We start from the raw sequence: 18,076 nt of genomic DNA, 5'->3' as shown, positions 1-18,076 counted from the left end.
CAATGCACGAGTTGAACGAATGCGAGACACGTACCTCTAGCACCCAACCATGCAATGCTAGCAGTCATGTCATTAACGCAATAAAAGCTGTTCCCTTTACTGAATTAACATGAATTACCTATTGTTCCAAACCTGTATGAATTTATTTCTTCTGCTAAACACAAAAGGAAGATATTTTGAAGATTGTCGTTAACCAGTTGATGTACCTCACTGACTTCCATAGTATTTTTCCCCCCCAACTATGGAAGTCAATAGGGTCCATCAACTGTCTGGTTAATGACATTCTTCAAAATATATTCCTTAACGTTGAAATTCATACAGGTTTTGAACAATTTGAGAGTGAGTAAATTTTCCTTTAAGCAAAAACTGCTTCTATAGAATTGTCCCATCTGTGGTCGTTTTTGGGACCAAATAAACCATTTTATTTGAGTTGAGGCACTAATCATTAACCACATACACAACATTTATACACCAAATACTCTTTATTGTGAGTTACAGAAGAAAAGCTAAAAAAGGACAGGAAAAATTAATCTGCAATATACAGGAAAAGTTAAGAAATTTAGTTGGGGCAAGCACCACACCCAACTGCAAAATCGTTTGACTTGACTACAAAAGGATTAATGCATCAGCCACAGAGATAAAAAACTACTCTAAATGTTCACAAAGACATCAAAGAGTGATATAAAACAAAATATCAAAACATAAAAGGACTATGTACAATTAAGTCAATGTAACTGTTCCGCATTTACATGCGGAAACGATCAGAAAAGTTTGGAGATTGGGGCACTGTGAGGGACACGTCACTCTTCTTCAGCTCTATCGGCTTGTAGCGTCTTATTGGCTGGGCCTTTCGCACCTTTTGAAAAGAAAAAAATGGATTCAATTAAAAATAAAAGTAACTTTCAATGTCAAACAGTTAAAAACAAAACAAAAAAAAAAAAAACACTAATTAGCACAAATAAGTCAGATGACTTAAATGGACAGTTCACCAAAAAGCAAAAGCTGTCATCACTTACACACCCTCAAGTTGAACACAAAAGATGATATTTTAAGGAACATTTGTAACTAGACGGTTCATGGTAGCCATTGACTTCCATAATATTTTGTTTTCCTACTACAGAAGTCAATGTCTACCATCAACTGTGTCTGTTTGATTTCCAACATTCTTTAAAATATCTTTTGTGTTCAACAGAAATTCAGGTTTGGAACAACTCTGAGGGTGAGTGAGGTGACATTTTTGGGTGAACTATCCCTTTAAGATTTGAATTTCTAGTCCTACAGGGAAAAAGAAATTCTGATTTAGCACAATTCATTCTGGAATCTCTTACCTGCTCCTGACGTAGCCTTGCAATCTCCTCCTTTTCCTGCTCCTCTCGTTCTCTAGCCCGCTCCTCTTCCATGCGAGCCTTCAGGGACTCCTTCTCGCTCATCTCCTTTTCGAACTCTAGGCGCTCCATGGCTCTCCGCTCCGTTGCCAAATGGAAGCCCTCCGGAACTGTAGAATTAGTAGTATTGGCTTAAGAAAGTGCCAAATGTGAACAAAGAGGACCAGGTGAACCGGTCAGGTAGAGGTGAGAGCAGTGATAGAGCAGTGATGCAGCAGTGAAAGTTGGAAGGAAGCAAGAATTGTTTTTGGAGTTAACTCTGCACTTCAAAATCAAAACACACAGAGCCAACAAGCCCAAGGGAAGTTCAGACTGGAGACAGTACAACACAGTGGTAAGATCACAAAAACCATCCACAGCATACCTAGGATTGAACGATTCTCCTTCCTTGGAACAAATGGCTCTTTGTGAGTTACATTGTTTGGCCGTGCTTTAAAACATGCTGATTCAGCCTGACGTTTCAACTCCTCTTTCATCTGGAGAAACATTTTAAATGGAATGAACCTGTTAAAATACAGACTGTAATGCCACTTAAAAGCACAGGCAACAAATTTAAAGTGATGTTCCACTGGCTAACTAGTTGAAAGTATGCAAACAACTGCTAAGTCAACACATTGGATGTGTGTGGTCCAGTAGAACAAAGCATTCAGCAATGGAAGATGAAGAGAAATGGCAAAAGATCTTACCATCTGTTCCCAGCGCTCTCCCTTTGCAGTTCCTCGTTCGTCAACCATCAGCTTGAAAGGAGCGGGTTTGGTGGGCTCTGCTACCTTTTTCTCAGGGAGGTGCACTTCATGGAAGTCAGGAAGGGGTTGGGCCTTGAACTTTGGCACCTGTAAGATTTGGCGTGGCAGTGCATTTAGGCACAATATAAACTATAAAGGTTCTTGGTGTCAAGACACTTTCAGGTCCAGACAAAAAATACCTCTTCATGTCTCAGTTCCTCCAGTTTCTTCTCCTTCATGACCCTTCGTTCACGCTCACGTTCCTCAAATGAGAAAGGGCACATTTCTACCTGGCTCTTGACTGGAGGTTTGGGCTGAAAGGGCAGGAAGTGGGGCACAGCAAGTGCCTTAATAGGAGCAGGAGGCTTTTCCTGGAAGTGCAAGGAAATTAGTTGAGACTCAAATATCAGTTTCATTATATTCCATATAAAGCATACATTAACAATGTACCTCTTCTTTTTTCTTTTCAATTCGCACACGGTTTTTAAGAGCAAACGCAGGTGATTCTGGAACGGTTGGATGTAGAACTTTCTTCTCTGGGACACCCTTTAAGAATTAAAGAATTATTAAAATGACATTAATTTGGCACATGTTTAAAAGAGGGTTGAAGGAACTGTTACCAACCACAACTTCCTCCAGAATTCGTGTTGGTAACGGTCTGGGATGGAATGTGTGGTCCTCTTTTTCCTCAGGCTTCCTACTGGCCTGCCTCTCCTGAAGTCGCTTCTCAATCTCCAGCTGGAAGCCTTCAGACTTGGTGACTCCTTTACTAGCAGGCTTTTTGGGAACCAGAGCTCCTTCCAGAATCTTTCTGTTGAGTTCTAGAGCTTTGAACTTAAACCTGAGGGGACAGAAGGAAATTTTGAACAGGTTTACTCATGCCACATTAAAATGAAGCATTATTGAAGCTCAAAAGTATGTGCAAAACATCTGAGCGAAGCTTACTGCTGCAGTTTTTCTGTTTCCTCAGCCTCAATCTCTGCAGAGCTTTTCACCATAGTGGGACGATGTCGCTGGCGAGTCATTAGCTGTGGCGTTTTGGGGTGTGTGATTTTTGGCTTCTCTGTCTTCAGTGGTGATGGTCCTGCAAAATAAATACAGGCAAAGTTATTCAAAAGGGGAAATTAAGGATCATATTTTAGGAAATAAATTGAATGATTTAATGCTATGAGAATGCAATGCTAACAATATTCAAAGCCACCAGAAACAGGGTCTCACCTCTCTCCTGGCTCTGGCGACTGCGCAGGTGATAGCGGGTGGGTGTGCGATTCTGGAACTGCTCAATCTGCTGGGCCATTGGCACGTAGGCTCCTGCCTCATCATGCTTCCTCTTGCCTCTGGAGAGGTTGAAGGGTTTGGGAATGGTTGTTCCCTTTGGAGCCTTCAACTACAGAATGACGACAGCATTCAAATTCCTTAAAATAATCAAGCAACTTAATCCAACATATCATCCAGACCCATCCTAGTGATGGCACTCACAGGGGAAGATGGGTGCTTGCGGAGCTGAGAGGTGAAATTTATCTCCCTATACGAATTGTCATCTGCAGAGCCTCCATCCGTGTGGTTCTTCAGCCTGCTATCAGAGCGGAAGTTGAACTCTTTGGGAATGGTGGTGGACAGCACTTGCTTCTTAAGAGGCTGACCTTTAAGAAGATACCAGCACAACATATTAAAAAAGCAGTATTTCATTACAAATAGTTGATGAATTAAGTTTTGCCAATGACTCACTTCCTGCCAGGGCAGCCCTGTAGCTGGCCTCGTTCTTACGACGGTGTTCTGCCACCTCTTTCTGCAGAGCCTCGATGCGCTCCAGCTCCTGCTGCTCTGTGCTTTTCTGTCTGAAGTTCAAAGAAAACAGTTTAACTATTTACTTAAAAAAAAAAAATATAAAAAAAATAATATAAATATATATATATATATATATATATATATATATATATAAAAACTTTCAAGATTGTATACATCATTTGACAAGACATTAAGGCAAGTTTCAGTTCCTTAAGAATAAAAAAAGAAAATGTACTTTGTCTTTTTTTAATAAAAAAAAGAAATCAAACTGTATAACTGATTTATTCCTGTGATGACAAAGCTGAATATTCAGTAGCCATTAATCCAGTGTCAAATGATCCCTCAGAAATTCTCAAGAAACATATCTTACTGTAAATGTTGAAAAGTTGTGCTGCTTAATTTAATATGTTGGAAACTTGTTTCTCAGGATCTTTGATTAATAGAAAGTTCAAAAGAACTAGATTGGGTTTCCCCATGCTGCCTTGAGCGCAGCGCGATTTTATTCACACTGCTAGGCAGCCTGGACACCATGGACCAGATTTTCCCCTCCATAAGGGAACCAATCACAGAACGGGAGGGAGCAGCAAGATGATGACGACGTCTATGCGACACACCGAAGCAGTTTGATTATATCTATGGATCCAACATGGCATCAGACACGAAGTTACCTTTCGATGCAGCCTTAGATAGTGTTCTAAGTAGTTTAGAACGCAAGTTTATTTCGTCGTCTTCCTCGTCGAATTTCTGTCGCTCTACATACATCATCTGGTATGATTGAAACGATTGGCTATGAGCTACGCTCAGGCGCATTTGATAGACATTTGTATCGCCTAATAAACGGCTCTGGGCATTCATAAACCATGCCTCAAATACGAGAAAATGAACATATGGTTCCCAGACCACGTCTCCATGAGAAGAAGTCTGACGTTAGCCAGGCTACAAAAGAACAGCAATTCATTTGAAATGGGAATCTTTTGTAAACAACTGGGGAAAAAATTAATGCATCCTTGCTAAATAAAATAATTCATTTCTTTTAATAAAACTCAAAGTTACTTTTGAACTGTAGCGTAGTTTGACTTTGCTAACTGTATGCAGTCTAATAAGATTCTCACTTACTGTTTAGTGTTGGAGGCAGAAGCATTATTTGAGGTCTTGGAGGCAATGGCTGGTTTGCTCCTCAGCCGGACACTGCTCCTCGCACCAGCACCACTGCGTCGCACAGTTCTGGATGTTGAGCTTCTATGAGGGGATAAAACAACAACAGTAAAATAACAAAATATTGTTACTTTCAAGTAACACCCCACATTACTAGCCAGTTCACCAGTGAAGTCTACTAAATCCCCACTAGGTGCCGTCTAGTTTTACCTTCGCCGCTGATCAAAAACTCTCCTCACAGTGGCAGTTGGTACAACTCTATGCAGCAAGACAAAGCGGCTAATTGAGCACTCTGTAATATACTACAATGAATCCAAATACCAGGAACACATACCTTCTTTTCTTAACAACAGGGGGTGTTGAAATGGCTGTAGGATTTTCATTTCTTGCCACTGGCCGTTTAGACACTCTGCAGGAAGAAAAGTAAACTGATAGTAGCCATGTTTCCATTCAAAGTGAATTTAACTTATGTGCAAAATTGTGATATTGCATAAAACATTTGCGAATAAAGCACCGTTCCAGTTCACCGAAGAGAAGAAAAACTTCACTTGCTGACAAACTGGTGCTGAATATCACTAAGAAAAGTAGGAGAAGCCACTGTATATAATAATTTTCCTGTAATAAATTACGTGTCTCAGAGCAGGCAAACGGAACGCAATAAAGACGTTATCTTGCTTTCAGAGGCAGCTGCTGCTGTTTGGGAATGCATTTATGTAAGAGTTCTGCTGGGAGGGAATTATACCAAACCAACACTTTGCTCAGGCATTTGAGAACAACCCAAACAGGTTTTCAGATACGGTGAAACGAGATCAGTACACTGGTCATGTCGTCCCATTGCAGTTAAATTTTTTTTTTTTTTTTTTTTTAAATGCGCATCAAGGAATTTACTCTGTAAATGTGTTTCCATCGTAGTTTATGCCCGCGTTTACTTATCGGATCAATTTATCCGACTCAAACGAGCGTACGATTTTAATGCGCATTTTTTAATTTATGAACATAAAAATAGATGGATGGAAACATAGCTAAAGTTAGAAGAGAGTGAGAACAAAAATGTACTAGTTGTATAGGCACTGATAAACAGGCATTATACAGAGGTAAGAAAATGCCATTGAAAGTTTTCTTAAGATAGACAGTTGCTTTTAGAGCTACATTAATAAATTAAAAAAACAATTTAACATTTCAGGCATCGCAAACCGTGAGCTTGCTGTGCCTGTTACAGTATTTTCTCTGCTGGCACATCACTGTTCTCTTTGCACCTGTCTTCAGCAGGTTCTGTCACTGGCCTGTGTTAACGTCCTGTTTAAAGACTTCACAATATTTCCACATAAATTACATTTAGGTTAATGATCGCAATGCAGTTTATGTGCAAGTCCGTAATAGAGATCGGCCACAAAAAAAGAAAAGAAAGCAAAAACCAGCCAGTTCTGATTTCTTGACGGTCAACTGGTGCATCTCTAATAAGCAGATCTCTCTTTACCTGCGTGGTTGAGCAGGAACAGATTTCTGGCCCTGGCCAGGAGCTGTAGTGGGTCTGCTGTTCCCCCATGATGTGACTATATTAGATGGGACCTCTGAAGAGGAGCTTTCTGTGACATCGGAAACAGAGTAGATGTTAAGAATAGACATGCAAAAACACCTTTTCAAATGGTTTCTAAAGGCCTGTACACACCAAGGACAATTACTATAAAGTTTTAATAATCATTCCAATTCTGAGAATAGGGAAGTGCACAACACAACTACTATAACGATCTCGCTTATAATAAACGGAACGCTGTCATGCATTTATGTTATGGATAAAACTGTAATCATATTTTCAGTTATTCTCAGTGTAAACAGGCCTCAAGTATCTAAGCTTGTTTCCACCATGGAATAAATAAAGTCAGTGTGACTATCTCACAATTTCAGAATTATGGGATAAAAAGTCACTATTATCTTTATTTATTCCAAAACTGAAATGAGCTTCCATACTGAAGAGAGATTTCTAAGTGAAAAACGCAGTTTTTTCCAACCTGAGCATGTTATCTCAACTTGTTTGACCATAGGAGATACCAAAGCTTTTGGCCTGTTTGTATCATGGTTTTCATCAAAAGGATTTGCAGTCCGTAAAGGGGTGGTGAGCTGTTCCACAGCACCGCTTTTAGGAGCGGCCTTCAATTCTAAAATTAAAACAGAACAAGAAATTTACACCAGTTTAGTAAACATTTTGATTTCATGATTACAAATATTTCATATAAAAGTCCTACGATTACTGAGATATCAAGCCTGCATATACAATAATACAGTGAAAAATTGTGCTGAAGGTGTTCAGGAAGTCACACTACAGGATAATATTGTTTTAAAGATAATTTCTAAACATTTTAACAAAATATAAACCATTTTCTGTATATCACAATTCATGACAGGAACAAAAATATGTATATTATGCTTAAAGAGCCTTACCAAACCACTGGTCTGCATTATCCTGAGGGTCCAGGACAAAATCATCTATAGACTCTATAACATGAGAAGGGGCATCCCATGTGTATGCATCAGCAGAGCCCCCTTCCATATTCACAACGTCGAATCTCCTGTAAAAATCAAGTATTTTCACAGTTAAACTGCATCTATAACAATATTTTACATCAAATAAGTCATAAAGGGACATGAAGAAGAACACTTGAACTGCATTTCCTGCAGAGTGGCGCAAAATGGCAGTTAATGGCCGAGCTCAGACTAAAGGCCTAGCCTGTAATAGCAGCAGTATCGGCCAGTTAAGGATATCATATTTATTTATTTATATAGTGTATCAATACTATAATTAATATTAAAATGACAGACTAGCATTTTACAGTTTCATTTGAAAACCAGTTCTTATGAAAGAAAAGTCTGTATCTTGCATTACTCATCAGCACGAAAAAAGGGTAACGTAAACTAAAACTTAAAACTAACGTAACTGTTAGTCTAAATAATATAATCATATGGATTAAGATCGCAGTAATAAAACGAGGAGATAAACTTTCAATTCAGTCGTTATATTTCATCAAACAATAAAAAGCTTGGTTATCTAACGTTACGATTACGGCCCAAAACGACCGCACCAATTTGACGTTAATCTTTACTTAAACACAGCAGTCGTGTCAAATAAAACATCACAACCCATCAAAATGCATAAACACTTACAGTTCAAATCAATGCCTCCGTCTCCTATCGCAACCTGAAAGGCTGAAAATGATATATTACAATGTTTAAACAGCAGACAGCTCGTATCCTGCACTCACAAACAACTCGAAGCGAATGCTTTTTGAATGTTGGTGCCGTTAGAACTGAGTTTACAAACCAGCCAATCAGAGTGCTTAACGCGGCGCGTCTCGTTTCCTATTAGCTCCGCGCTTGTGACGTTTAGAACGCAATAACCACGTGACTAGCTCAGCAGCATAAACGAAGGACATTTAAAAAACCGACTGTAATGTTTTTAAATATATGAGTAATTGTTTTAAATACGGATTATAGTCTTCTACTGTTTTACAAAGTGATCTTTTTGTGATAACTTGCTATTAGAAAACATTGTTCACACTTTACAGTATGTATCATTTAACAGGAGCTAATGCACAAACTAACATTTTTACACAATTTATTAACTTTTGTTAATATTAGTTAATAAAAATGTTCGTGTTAGTTCACAACGCATTGTAAACACATTTGACCTCATAAATATTTTAGTACATGTTGAGATTAACATGAACTAAGATTAATAAATGCTAGGATTGTTCATTGTTAGTTCATTTTAACTTATATAGTTAACTAATGTTACCAAATTAATCCTTATTGTTAACATCAAATATTTTCCTACATTTAATCTTAATTCCCAATATTTTTAATTTTCCAAAAATGAACCACAAACTCATATCAGGATTCCAGCTTTAATGTTATCAGTGCAAATTAATTTTCAAAACAAAGTGAATTTGGGCAGAGAATAATGACTTATCAAAACACTAACAAAATACAGTACAATAAGGCTTGACGATGCATGCCAAAACACTTTTAATGCCAGTAGTTGTCAAGATACTGCAAATAAAAAATAATCACAGTGACATTAGCAATAAAATGGACAAGGCAATAAAAAATGGCAAGGCAATAAAACAGATGCACGTGTTATGAGCAATACTCTTCTTTGTAGTGAATCAAATCTTCTGGATCATCACCTGGAATTTACCTAAGAACAAACAAGGTGCAGAGAAAGAGGGATGGAGAGAGACAAGTAAGAAGCAATTAATTAGAGCTTGATGGAAAAATAACTTCATTGCTGATCAGTTACAGATTGAGTAATATCATAAAAGAAAAAGTACAATAATCTAGTAGTTATTTATTATATTTTTTGCATATAATTTGTTCCTTACAGGCAGGCATGACTGACACTTCCGCCGTGACTATACTTTTCACACCAAGGTTTGAAAGTGCTCCTCGGACCAGTCCACAGGTGAAGGCTAAAAACTGTAGACATAAATAAATGAGAATCATATATATATAAATGATATGTGTAAAGATATTGATTCTGTAGTTTCACTTTAAAATATGTTGTTTATGTTTATACCTTCGGCGCATGTTCCAGATACTGTTTGCCAGCAGACAGTTGGGTCAGCAGACGGAACTTGTTATCTTGTAGCACATAAATACCCTACAAACAATTTTGTCATGTTATTCAATAAAGACATTCACTATGCTATATGAAATTGACATAACAATGATGTTTTTGGAAAAAAAAACAGCTGGACTTCCATGATATTGTACACACCTGGTGGTTTGTTCTCAGGTTGTCAATCTGCTTCTTAAAAACACTGGTCCAAAAATCTTTGCAGATGAACTTCATGACATCAAGCTCATCTTTGAAACGTGGCGTGTCTTTGGTAAACCTGCAAACAGAAATTATGGCTGTTGAGACATCTTCTCAAGAAAAAAAATGATATTTTTACCACTTAAACGGTCTATTACATTTCTGCGAACTGATTTAAAACAACCCATTTACTTGTTCAGAGTTAAAGTCTGGATATTCAAGTGACAATCTGCTCCAGTACAAAACTAAAAAAGGATGTCAAAAAAAAACATATAGGATGTCATCAGATGATCTGATTGGATTATGAATAGGATGTAAATATCTGTCATGATACCTCTCAATAAGTCCTTGTCCCACACGAAACCCCATGTTCTCAAGTTTAGAAACACATCGTCCATTCTCCTGTGCACAGAAGTACACTACATTACTTCGACACGCAACATTCCAGCAATAGTTGCTTTATTATTGTGCTTGGCTTACTCAGTTTTAATACGCTATTCTACGTTTCTGTGACAGTGTTTTCAGTATATCTCCAGCTCTTACCGATTCCCCAGTTTCTGCACTGTTGACATACTGGATAATTTCACTGTGCAGGAACTGAAAGAGAGCCTCGTCTGCCATCTCAAGCCAGTTCAGCCAAAGCCAGACTGAAGCTGACAGGCGACAAACAACGGCCGTACGACACAAACTGACTACAGGTATAAATCAGCTGCTACTTCAGTAAACATGCGCCATTCATTGTGTGAATATATCAATTAAATTCAAATATTTCGCCGGTGTATTCGACTGCTTGTTATTAATAGGGTCCTCCTTCACATCTGTTCCACTTCCTGTTTGCCTGAGAATTAGCTGCCCTTGTATTTGCCTGAATGTGAATTTGCTTTTCTCTCTATTTGGAAACCGATTTCTCTCTCGATTTAAATATAAGAACGGGAATTAAGTATGGAAAAGTGAAGTCACGAACAACCGATTGACTTTTACTAAAATTGGTTTACTAAATTGAGGACTCGCAACTATCAATACTTGTGCACATTACAGTGTTAGTGTTCATACAATTCTATTGTATTTTATAAAATAGTGGTTCAGTTATAATAAAAAAAAATAGAAACGATTGATGTGTAAAACTAAATGAATTTATTTACAATCATTGTCGTCTAATTGTATGTATTTATCTTTTATATATCATTAAGCCTTTAAAATGTTTCAGTAGCCTGTTGCAATGCCATGCAACCATGATAGTAGTTTACATTTCGAATTAAAATTTCTTTTAAAAGCCACCTAGGTAGGCAATAACCTAAATATAAATGTCATAAATACAAAAAATTCAGTGGGCTTGCTAAAAACTTTGTTTTACCAACAGTAAATAATGAATGAAACACACACACACCAGAAACTCAAGTTCTACTAGATGCTTTATTTTTTAATTCATCCTTAACATTGTTTCTGCATGCACCTTCATCTCTCACTCATTCACTTTTGCTTTCAGAATGTTTATGAATACAAACAGTCCTTGAAACACAAAAATGCCAATGCTTGGAATTTTAAAGATGTAAAACACCTGTTTACTCCAGCTAAACAGCCACGGAAACTTTACATTTCTCACTAAAGGTACAGTACAGCTGTGCATCTCACTGAGGTAGATTAGTCTGAGTCTAAACATCACAGTTGAGTTGAGGCCAATTCCATTTCAGTTCAGCCAAAGGAGGAAATGCAATTGGCATGATTTGTAATGATGATCAACAGAAGGATCTCATGAAATGAATTCACCCCCTTCAGATGGCATAAACAAAATGGAGTTGACAACAACATATACCAACAGTTACCTTATAGGTCACTGGTGCATATAACACTGAGCCAAAAGAATAGACAGTGAAGCAGTGCTAAAATGCCATTCAAATTTACATGAAAAAAACAAACACTTTTTTTCTCCAGACAGTGCTCCTGGTTTTGCATGGAGAGATACATGAAGTGCTTCAGCAATAACAGGGTTTGTGCTAAGCTTAAGTTGTCTGAAAATACTGAATCCAGGCAAAACATTCGGGAAAACTTGGTAGTGTGAGAATCATTTGTGTAATTACCAATTATTTGCCCAAGATACTTTTTACAGCGATATGCAGGGCATATATATGATCAATTCTTGTTTATTACTAAACAACAACAACAAAAAGTTTATATTATACTTAGTTCCCATATTGAGAATTTGTCAGGATGGGCTAATTTTAAACAAATGTTCACTTATCATTATGATTTTCAATTCCAATAAACAATACTTATTCTTTTTTTTTTGCATTTCACTTGCAAAATAACTCTGGAATGAACAGAGAGAGATGGGGATTTACAGGAGACGAGTCTCCACACATAAGTGTGATTCCTTTCATAAGCATTAAGGATGTGAACACAACAGCACCTAAAAACTTTTATCTAAAGTCTAAAATCAACACAAGCTAATTAATTAAATGCTAATCAATCACCTGACTCTAAAGTTTTCATAACTAAAACCATTGAGCTTTCTAAAAAAAACAAAAACAAAACGAGATAATGTTCTTCACGCAATTGGCGTGAGGATTTGCTTCATTTCTTGTCAAATGGTTGAATCCTTTTCATGACAAGAGTTCAGCTTAGAGAGGTAGGTTTTTTGTGTTGTGTGACCGTGAGCTGAGAGGTACATCTACGGCCACAGTTCAACTTGACTCTTATGGTGCGATCACATTAGCGAATTTTCTGCAAAATTTCACGGGCAAAACTATTTTATTTGTCAATAGTGCAGATGTATGAAGCACCGCTTTCACAGAAGTCAGTGTCACACCAAGCAGCTTTCTGTTGATCAACGCGGCAATGTTGGTCGTTCGCCCTCATGCGAAATCCCCACGTGGATTTCTATTTAAATGACAGTATTTCGTTGGCAAAAATTCGCAGAGCAATCAAAAATGTGACCACACCTTTAGTCAGAAGTGCCGTTGATAAAAAAAAAAGTGCTTCGTTTTACAACGGAGAACACTGTAATAGCATTATTTTCCTTCGTGACAAAAAATATTGAGGTATTTTTTTGCTAACTATTCAGTTTCGTGAATTTTTTGAGTTCATTTAACACTACAAAACAGTTACTCAAAAGACCCTCTAGGAAAAACCACAAAGTTAAAACTATTCTAAAAGCAAAACTCCATCTATCCAGGTGATCATTTCATCTATTTCTACAGGATCCATTTGAAGACCTCGCACCCACTTAATTTATCCAGTTCATTACCTTTAAGCTACTTGGCAATGACGCAACAGATCTGTTGCATTTGACTGGCAGGTCATAGTGGACACAGGCAACATCATTGCTGGAAGGCCTGATGGAATCGAGGTAGAGTTGGTGAGAAACCAGAGAGCTGGTTTAAGTGCCCTGAAGCCTGAGGCTCATGCAGTGACTGTGGCTGAAATGAGGTAAGTGGCCCAGAGAACTGAGAGGTAGGGCTTTGGGACACGGCGCTGGTGGTGGTGGAGTATCCCAGGGGAGTGCTGTAGGGAGGCAGGCCGAACGGCAGGAAGCCCAGCAGGTGCGAAAGGTCCATGTTGGCGGAGGTGGTGGGCGGCTCGGCGGAGGTGAACGCCGAGTTTCTGAGGGTGAAATGGGCACTCTGAGCTCCCAGACCCTCGGGGAGGAGGTCGCCTGGCCGGGAGACAGCAGTCGCCACGGCGGCCTGCGGCGGCATAGGCCCGCACTGGAGTTCGGTCAAGAAGTTCTCCATCTCGGTTTTTAGAAATGAGGTAGTGCAGCTCGGCTGATATCTGGGAGCCTGCTGGTACTGCTGCGGCGGAGGCTTGTTTGGCTCGAGGTAGCAGCCCACACCCATGGGGCTGGACAGGGGGCCAGACACCATCGTGTGATGATGATGATGATTGACCCCTGAGGTAGATGCGTTCGGGAAGCCTTGCGGGTTGAACATGGCCATGGAAAACGCTTCTGTGGCATCTTTCGGAGATCCGACAGAGCACATGGTGGGACTAGGCTCCTCCTTAATGGGTATCGGCGGCAGGGTCTCCAACTCTTGCGCGTGGCTTTTCTTCAGGTGTCGGGTGAGGTGGTCACGACGGCCGAATCGCTGGGCGCAACGCGGGCACAGGAAGTCCCGCCGGCCGGTGTGCACCACTGCGTGACGCCTTACATCTTTGCGAGTGAAGAAGCGCCGGCCGCACCGCTCGCACTGATGCTTCCTTTCCCGAACCACAGTCCCCGGGGGCGGCCGGCCAGTGTGTGTACTCAGGTGCTCGAGTAACGCCGGCATGCTCTCGAATACCTGACGACAGACCTTACAGGTGAGGTCACCGCCGGCAGAGGTGGCATGTGTGGCCACGTGGCGTCTCAGACCCAGGCGAGTGTTGTAACACTTTCCACATTCCTCACACTGCAGTTCCTGCTTGTTGGGGTCGTGGTTCTGCAGGTGTCCGTTCAGCTGGTCTTTGCCATGGAACATTTTCTCATTTATATGTGTAGTTTTCAGGGCATATGTCACTCTGGGAAAAGCCAAAGATCAGTTACCACAATAATTCAAGGTTAAAGAGAGAGTACCAATCATAATCAGTCATACATTGTTTTAAAGACATTTCACAAGTACCTGAGAAGAAGCTCCAACAGGTGATTTTTCTTGGTGGTTTTTTTGCATGTTCAAAATTCTGCATACAAACACAAAGACGCAGCTGTTGAGGATTTTTGTTTTTACCATAAGGTTCTATAATGCATATGTGCATCTAAAAAAATTAAGCCACAATGGATTTATGTGCTTCGTTAAAGGGATAGTTTGTCAAAAAATGAAAATTCTGTCAATTTACTCACCGTTATGTCGTTCCAAACCTGTATGAATTTTTTTCTGTGGAACATAAAATAAGTCATTTTGGGGGAAAAATTGTCCACACAATGTAAGTTAATGGTTACCAAAAAGGTTTGATTACCAACGTCCTTCAAAATAACTTTTGTGTTCCACAGAAGAACGATGAGTAAATGATCGAATTTTCATTTTTGGGTAAACTAACAAACAAAAACAATTATTTAAAAATATATATGCAAGGTACAGCCATAATGTTGTCAGATTATACAAACAAAAACTATTTTTAAAAACTAATTAATTGTATGCAATATAATGATAAAACAATTTTATATATATATGCTTCTATACAAAATTTGTTTTAAAATTCCTGGAGCACATACATGTATCAATTTCTATTGTCTCCTTTCAACAAATATTATTTAGAGAACACATTTCTGAAAAGTAAAAAGGTCCACTTGAGAATTTCTGATATGGAATTTTTTCATTTGGTAAAGAATTATAAAAAAAATTCAAATCATGAAGATAATTTGTTTCGCTTAATAAATCTGTAAAAAAAATATTACAGACAAAGGATTTGCAATTGATTTACTCTTTTTGTGTCATTTTAAAAATTTATTTGAACAATAAAAGACCTTTGTATTCATTTATAAAACCTTTTGTATTTTTTTATACAAATTAAACAAAACCTTGACGTGCTTGATGGCAATGCAGTGCAGACTTTGAACCAAATTGCTTCTGAATGGCAGCAGATTTCAACACAAGAAACTTAAAAACACCCTGAAGGGACGTCATGATGATTGGTTAGTGACATTTATAAAGGGTTTGTTTACCTGTTTCGACTCTCACAAAAGCACATTCATTATCTTGACAGACCTCCGGATAATGCATGTCCACTATTACTCCCTCCCTTTTAGAGAATGGATGGACATCATTCAAGCAATCATTTCAAGTATTTTTAATGTGCATAAATCCACACTATTTTATTTCAATATTCAGATTTAGTTTTAATGTTATAAATGTAGGTGCTTGAGAGTTCAGTTGGGACAAAATGTGCTTCTTCTATGTATTAACTTTCAAACAAAACTGTTCATGTAGATAGAGAGTATAATTACCATAATACAATAATTAATAACTAAAAAAAATTATGTTTGCCTATCAGTTTTGAATATTTAAAATTACAGTAACGCTTTAGAATAAGGTTTAAGTTGCTAACATTAGTTAACCACATTAGTTAACGTAAACTAAGAATACTACAGCATTTATTAATCTCAACATTTTCTATTACATTTTTAGGATCAAAAGTTGTATCTGTTAACATTAGTTAATGCACAGTGGACTAACATGAGCATTTTTATTAACTAACATTACCAAAGGTTAATAAATTATGTAAAAATATATTGCTTATTGTTAAATCATATTAGGTAATGTATTAACAAATGAGACCTTATTGTAGTGTTACCAAAATCACAAATGGCTTACAATCAAGTAGCTATGATAATTACATAGTATTTCCCCATTTCGTTTCACAGTTTCATGCAAATATGACATATTTTCAAATGACATGTTTGTGGTAAATCTGATTAATTTAAAATTATATCAAACAAATTGCACTAAAATTATTATAGTGATATATAAAGTCGTGTCTTATTTTATAATAACTTAAAAAAAAAGATTTAACTGGCATCTTTTTGTATATTTACTCCTGACACGTTTCGAGGTCAGAAACCCGTGGCACGTTTCGCTCACCAAAATCTCTCAAGAACCGCGGAACATTGTGATTAAATGGTCAAATCGAAAGGATCCGTAATTAAGAGCAACACAAATCAGACTATCCATTCACGTTTTCCATCATGTTAAACCATTTTAAAAAAATAAATACATTAAATGCACTAACAGTGTCGCGTAGCTAATGTTGTTTGCTCATGCACGCAACATTTAAACCTCTTAAATGGGTAAATGACACACATTTGTCTTCTCAAAAGTCTAAAAATACTATCAACGAAACTCTATGAGGGTTTCAAACATTCGGACATCAATGCAAACAGTCCACGCGGTCCTAAATTCACACATAACATTTGCATAAAAAACAGTATTGTGCTCACCAGAAACTTTTGATCCCCGCAAAAGTTGCATTTCACATGCATTCTCCATTCTACATCTCACATGGGTGCAAATAAAAAAAATCGTTTCTCAGCCATATCTCGATGAATTCTCGAGAACTGTTCGCAGTGGATACTTTATTTTTGTTTTCAATAATGTGTCTATTTTTCGGGCCTGCTGTTTCTTTCCCTCTAAACACACAGCGGCGGCGAGCGCTCGAGCTCGAGTTTGATGGGCGCGTGCATTGTGGGAACGTGACGTCAGCCACTTTGGCCAACTTTCAGGGTTGGATTTCACTCTTATTTTTCAGCATTTAAAATATCCCAAACACTCACATGGCGTTACCTTGAGTTCTATAAATAAACTAAAAAAACAAATCAAAATAGCAATTTTCAAAAACAGTAAGGAGGCCTAGTTCAACTTATAGGCTACTAGATAAAGAACAATTAAAGTTTCTGAAAATTAACTTATAAGTTAGCTACCATCTTATTATTATCAGTAATAATACTGTATTTGACAAGATACCATTAATATATAATCATTCGACTAATTTACAACGTCCCAAAGGTGTGTTGCACCAAGTGCAACTTTTACACGCGGGAACGAATATGACAAACTTACCACAACGTTTCCCTCCATTTTAAATTCATTATGAATTGTTCTGAGGTAAGGTTTAGCACAATTTCGTTTTTATTTTGAATATATGTAGCCTAATGAGTCTAACGTACGTTGTTTCCATTTCACAATGGAGCGTTTTAGTTTCCATCATGAAATAATTTTCCACGAGCAACAATAGCATCCGGGAAAGTCTTATAAGAAACTGAACGTAGCATAAGAAAAAGCAGTCAGGACAAGAGACATTATTTGTGTATGAAAGTTCTTTAAATTGTTATATTATTATAGTCGGTAATTGCTCATTGAAGAAGCTCAGCCAGTGTAAACAATTTATTATAAGAATTATGATAATTTATTTTATGAATAAATTAAAGTAATATACAGTAGGCAACATTTTAAGTGGATCAAAACCTTTTATCAAAGTTATACATGAATTTTGAAGTCTTAGGACAACTTTGATTAACTTTTTTGATCCACTTCAAATGTTGACTACTGTATTGTAGAGAATTATATATTCATATTCTCAATGTGGATAATGAAAACTAACTAATTTAAAAACAGACATAATCACATTTAGAATATTTGTAAAAATGCTATTAAATTCATATAATAGCATTTATTTGACTTTAACAAAATAAAACAAAGCTATCACACTTGCTGTGCCAAAGACTGCTTTTAAAAACAATTTTT

The 18,076-nt window shown here is 37.6% G+C and overlaps 3 protein-coding genes across 12 annotated transcripts; all 3 read right to left on the bottom strand.

Annotated features, from left to right (window-relative positions):
- Window positions 1–357: 357 nt before the first annotated feature.
- tpx2 (TPX2 microtubule nucleation factor) lies at window positions 358–8,426 on the bottom strand. 7 transcript variants are annotated; one of them, XM_081387121.1, is made up of 19 exons: window positions 8,213–8,383; window positions 7,493–7,620; window positions 7,063–7,209; window positions 6,531–6,639; window positions 5,388–5,462; window positions 5,264–5,311; window positions 5,015–5,137; window positions 3,839–3,948; window positions 3,590–3,753; window positions 3,329–3,497; window positions 3,056–3,194; window positions 2,865–2,951; window positions 2,735–2,807; window positions 2,561–2,656; window positions 2,311–2,481; window positions 2,072–2,218; window positions 1,750–1,861; window positions 1,329–1,516; window positions 377–856 (listed from the first exon to the last, which is right to left on the bottom strand). In XM_081387121.1, the coding sequence occupies exons 2-19, from the start codon at window positions 7,599–7,601 to the stop codon at window positions 746–748; spliced, it is 2,178 nt and encodes a 725-aa protein (XP_081243247.1). In that variant the 5' UTR covers window positions 7,602–7,620; window positions 8,213–8,383; the 3' UTR covers window positions 377–745. The 7 variants fall into 7 exon arrangements, with proteins under 7 accessions (XP_081243245.1, XP_081243247.1, XP_081243244.1 ...); XM_081387123.1 differs by having other exon boundaries at window positions 404–856; window positions 1,329–1,495; XM_081387119.1 differs by having other exon boundaries at window positions 358–856; window positions 1,329–1,495; window positions 2,735–2,951.
- A 289-nt stretch (window positions 8,427–8,715) lies between these two features.
- trappc6b (trafficking protein particle complex subunit 6B) lies at window positions 8,716–10,754 on the bottom strand. The gene is made up of 6 exons (XM_081387439.1): window positions 10,407–10,754; window positions 10,198–10,265; window positions 9,825–9,942; window positions 9,624–9,707; window positions 9,430–9,523; window positions 8,716–9,245 (listed from the first exon to the last, which is right to left on the bottom strand). Exons 1-6 carry the CDS (start codon window positions 10,482–10,484, stop codon window positions 9,214–9,216), a joined length of 474 nt encoding a protein of 157 aa, XP_081243565.1. The 5' UTR covers window positions 10,485–10,754; the 3' UTR covers window positions 8,716–9,213.
- Window positions 10,755–11,258: 504 nt separating this feature from the next.
- plagx (pleiomorphic adenoma gene X) lies at window positions 11,259–17,102 on the bottom strand. Of its 4 annotated transcripts, XM_081385788.1 has the most exons (5): window positions 16,774–17,102; window positions 15,502–15,578; window positions 14,680–14,713; window positions 14,462–14,519; window positions 11,259–14,360 (listed from the first exon to the last, which is right to left on the bottom strand). In XM_081385788.1, exon 5 carries the CDS (start codon window positions 14,318–14,320, stop codon window positions 13,181–13,183), a length of 1,140 nt encoding a protein of 379 aa, XP_081241914.1. In that variant the 5' UTR covers window positions 14,321–14,360; window positions 14,462–14,519; window positions 14,680–14,713; window positions 15,502–15,578; window positions 16,774–17,102; the 3' UTR covers window positions 11,259–13,180. The 4 variants fall into 4 exon arrangements, with proteins under 4 accessions (XP_081241914.1, XP_081241915.1, XP_081241916.1 ...); XM_081385789.1 differs by lacking the exon at window positions 14,680–14,713 and having other exon boundaries at window positions 16,774–17,023; XM_081385790.1 differs by lacking the exon at window positions 15,502–15,578 and having other exon boundaries at window positions 16,774–16,975.
- Window positions 17,103–18,076: the final 974 nt, after the last annotated feature.

Source organism: Scardinius erythrophthalmus (genome assembly GCF_964197995.2).
Source record: "Scardinius erythrophthalmus genome assembly, chromosome: 15".
Taxonomy (NCBI): Eukaryota; Metazoa; Chordata; class Actinopteri; order Cypriniformes; family Leuciscidae; genus Scardinius; species Scardinius erythrophthalmus.
This window is presented reverse-complemented; position numbering and strand designations above follow the sequence as displayed.

Bases quoted from the DNA above. Each gene is read 5' to 3' on its own strand.
- tpx2 (XM_081387118.1), bottom strand. From the start codon at position 7,601: ATGGAAGGGGGCTCTGCTGATGCATACACATGGGATGCCCCTTCTCAT. The intron at 3,498-3,589 runs GTGAGTGCCATC...GTCATTCTGTAG, and splicing joins GCAAGCACCCATCTTCCCCT to TTGAAGGCTCCAAAGGGAAC. The intron at 2,952-3,055 runs GTAAGCTTCGCT...CTGTCCCCTCAG, and splicing joins GAAACAGAAAAACTGCAGCA to GTTTAAGTTCAAAGCTCTAG.
- plagx (XM_081385788.1), bottom strand. From the start codon at position 14,320: ATGTTCCATGGCAAAGACCAGCTGAACGGACACCTGCAGAACCACGAC.
- trappc6b (XM_081387439.1), bottom strand. From the start codon at position 10,484: ATGGCAGACGAGGCTCTCTTTCAGTTCCTGCACAGTGAAATTATCCAG. The intron at 10,266-10,406 runs GTAAGAGCTGGA...TTCTGTGCACAG, and splicing joins GTGCAGAAACTGGGGAATCG to GAGAATGGACGATGTGTTTC. The intron at 9,708-9,824 runs GTGTGTACAATA...AATTGTTTGTAG, and splicing joins ACCTGAGAACAAACCACCAG to GGTATTTATGTGCTACAAGA.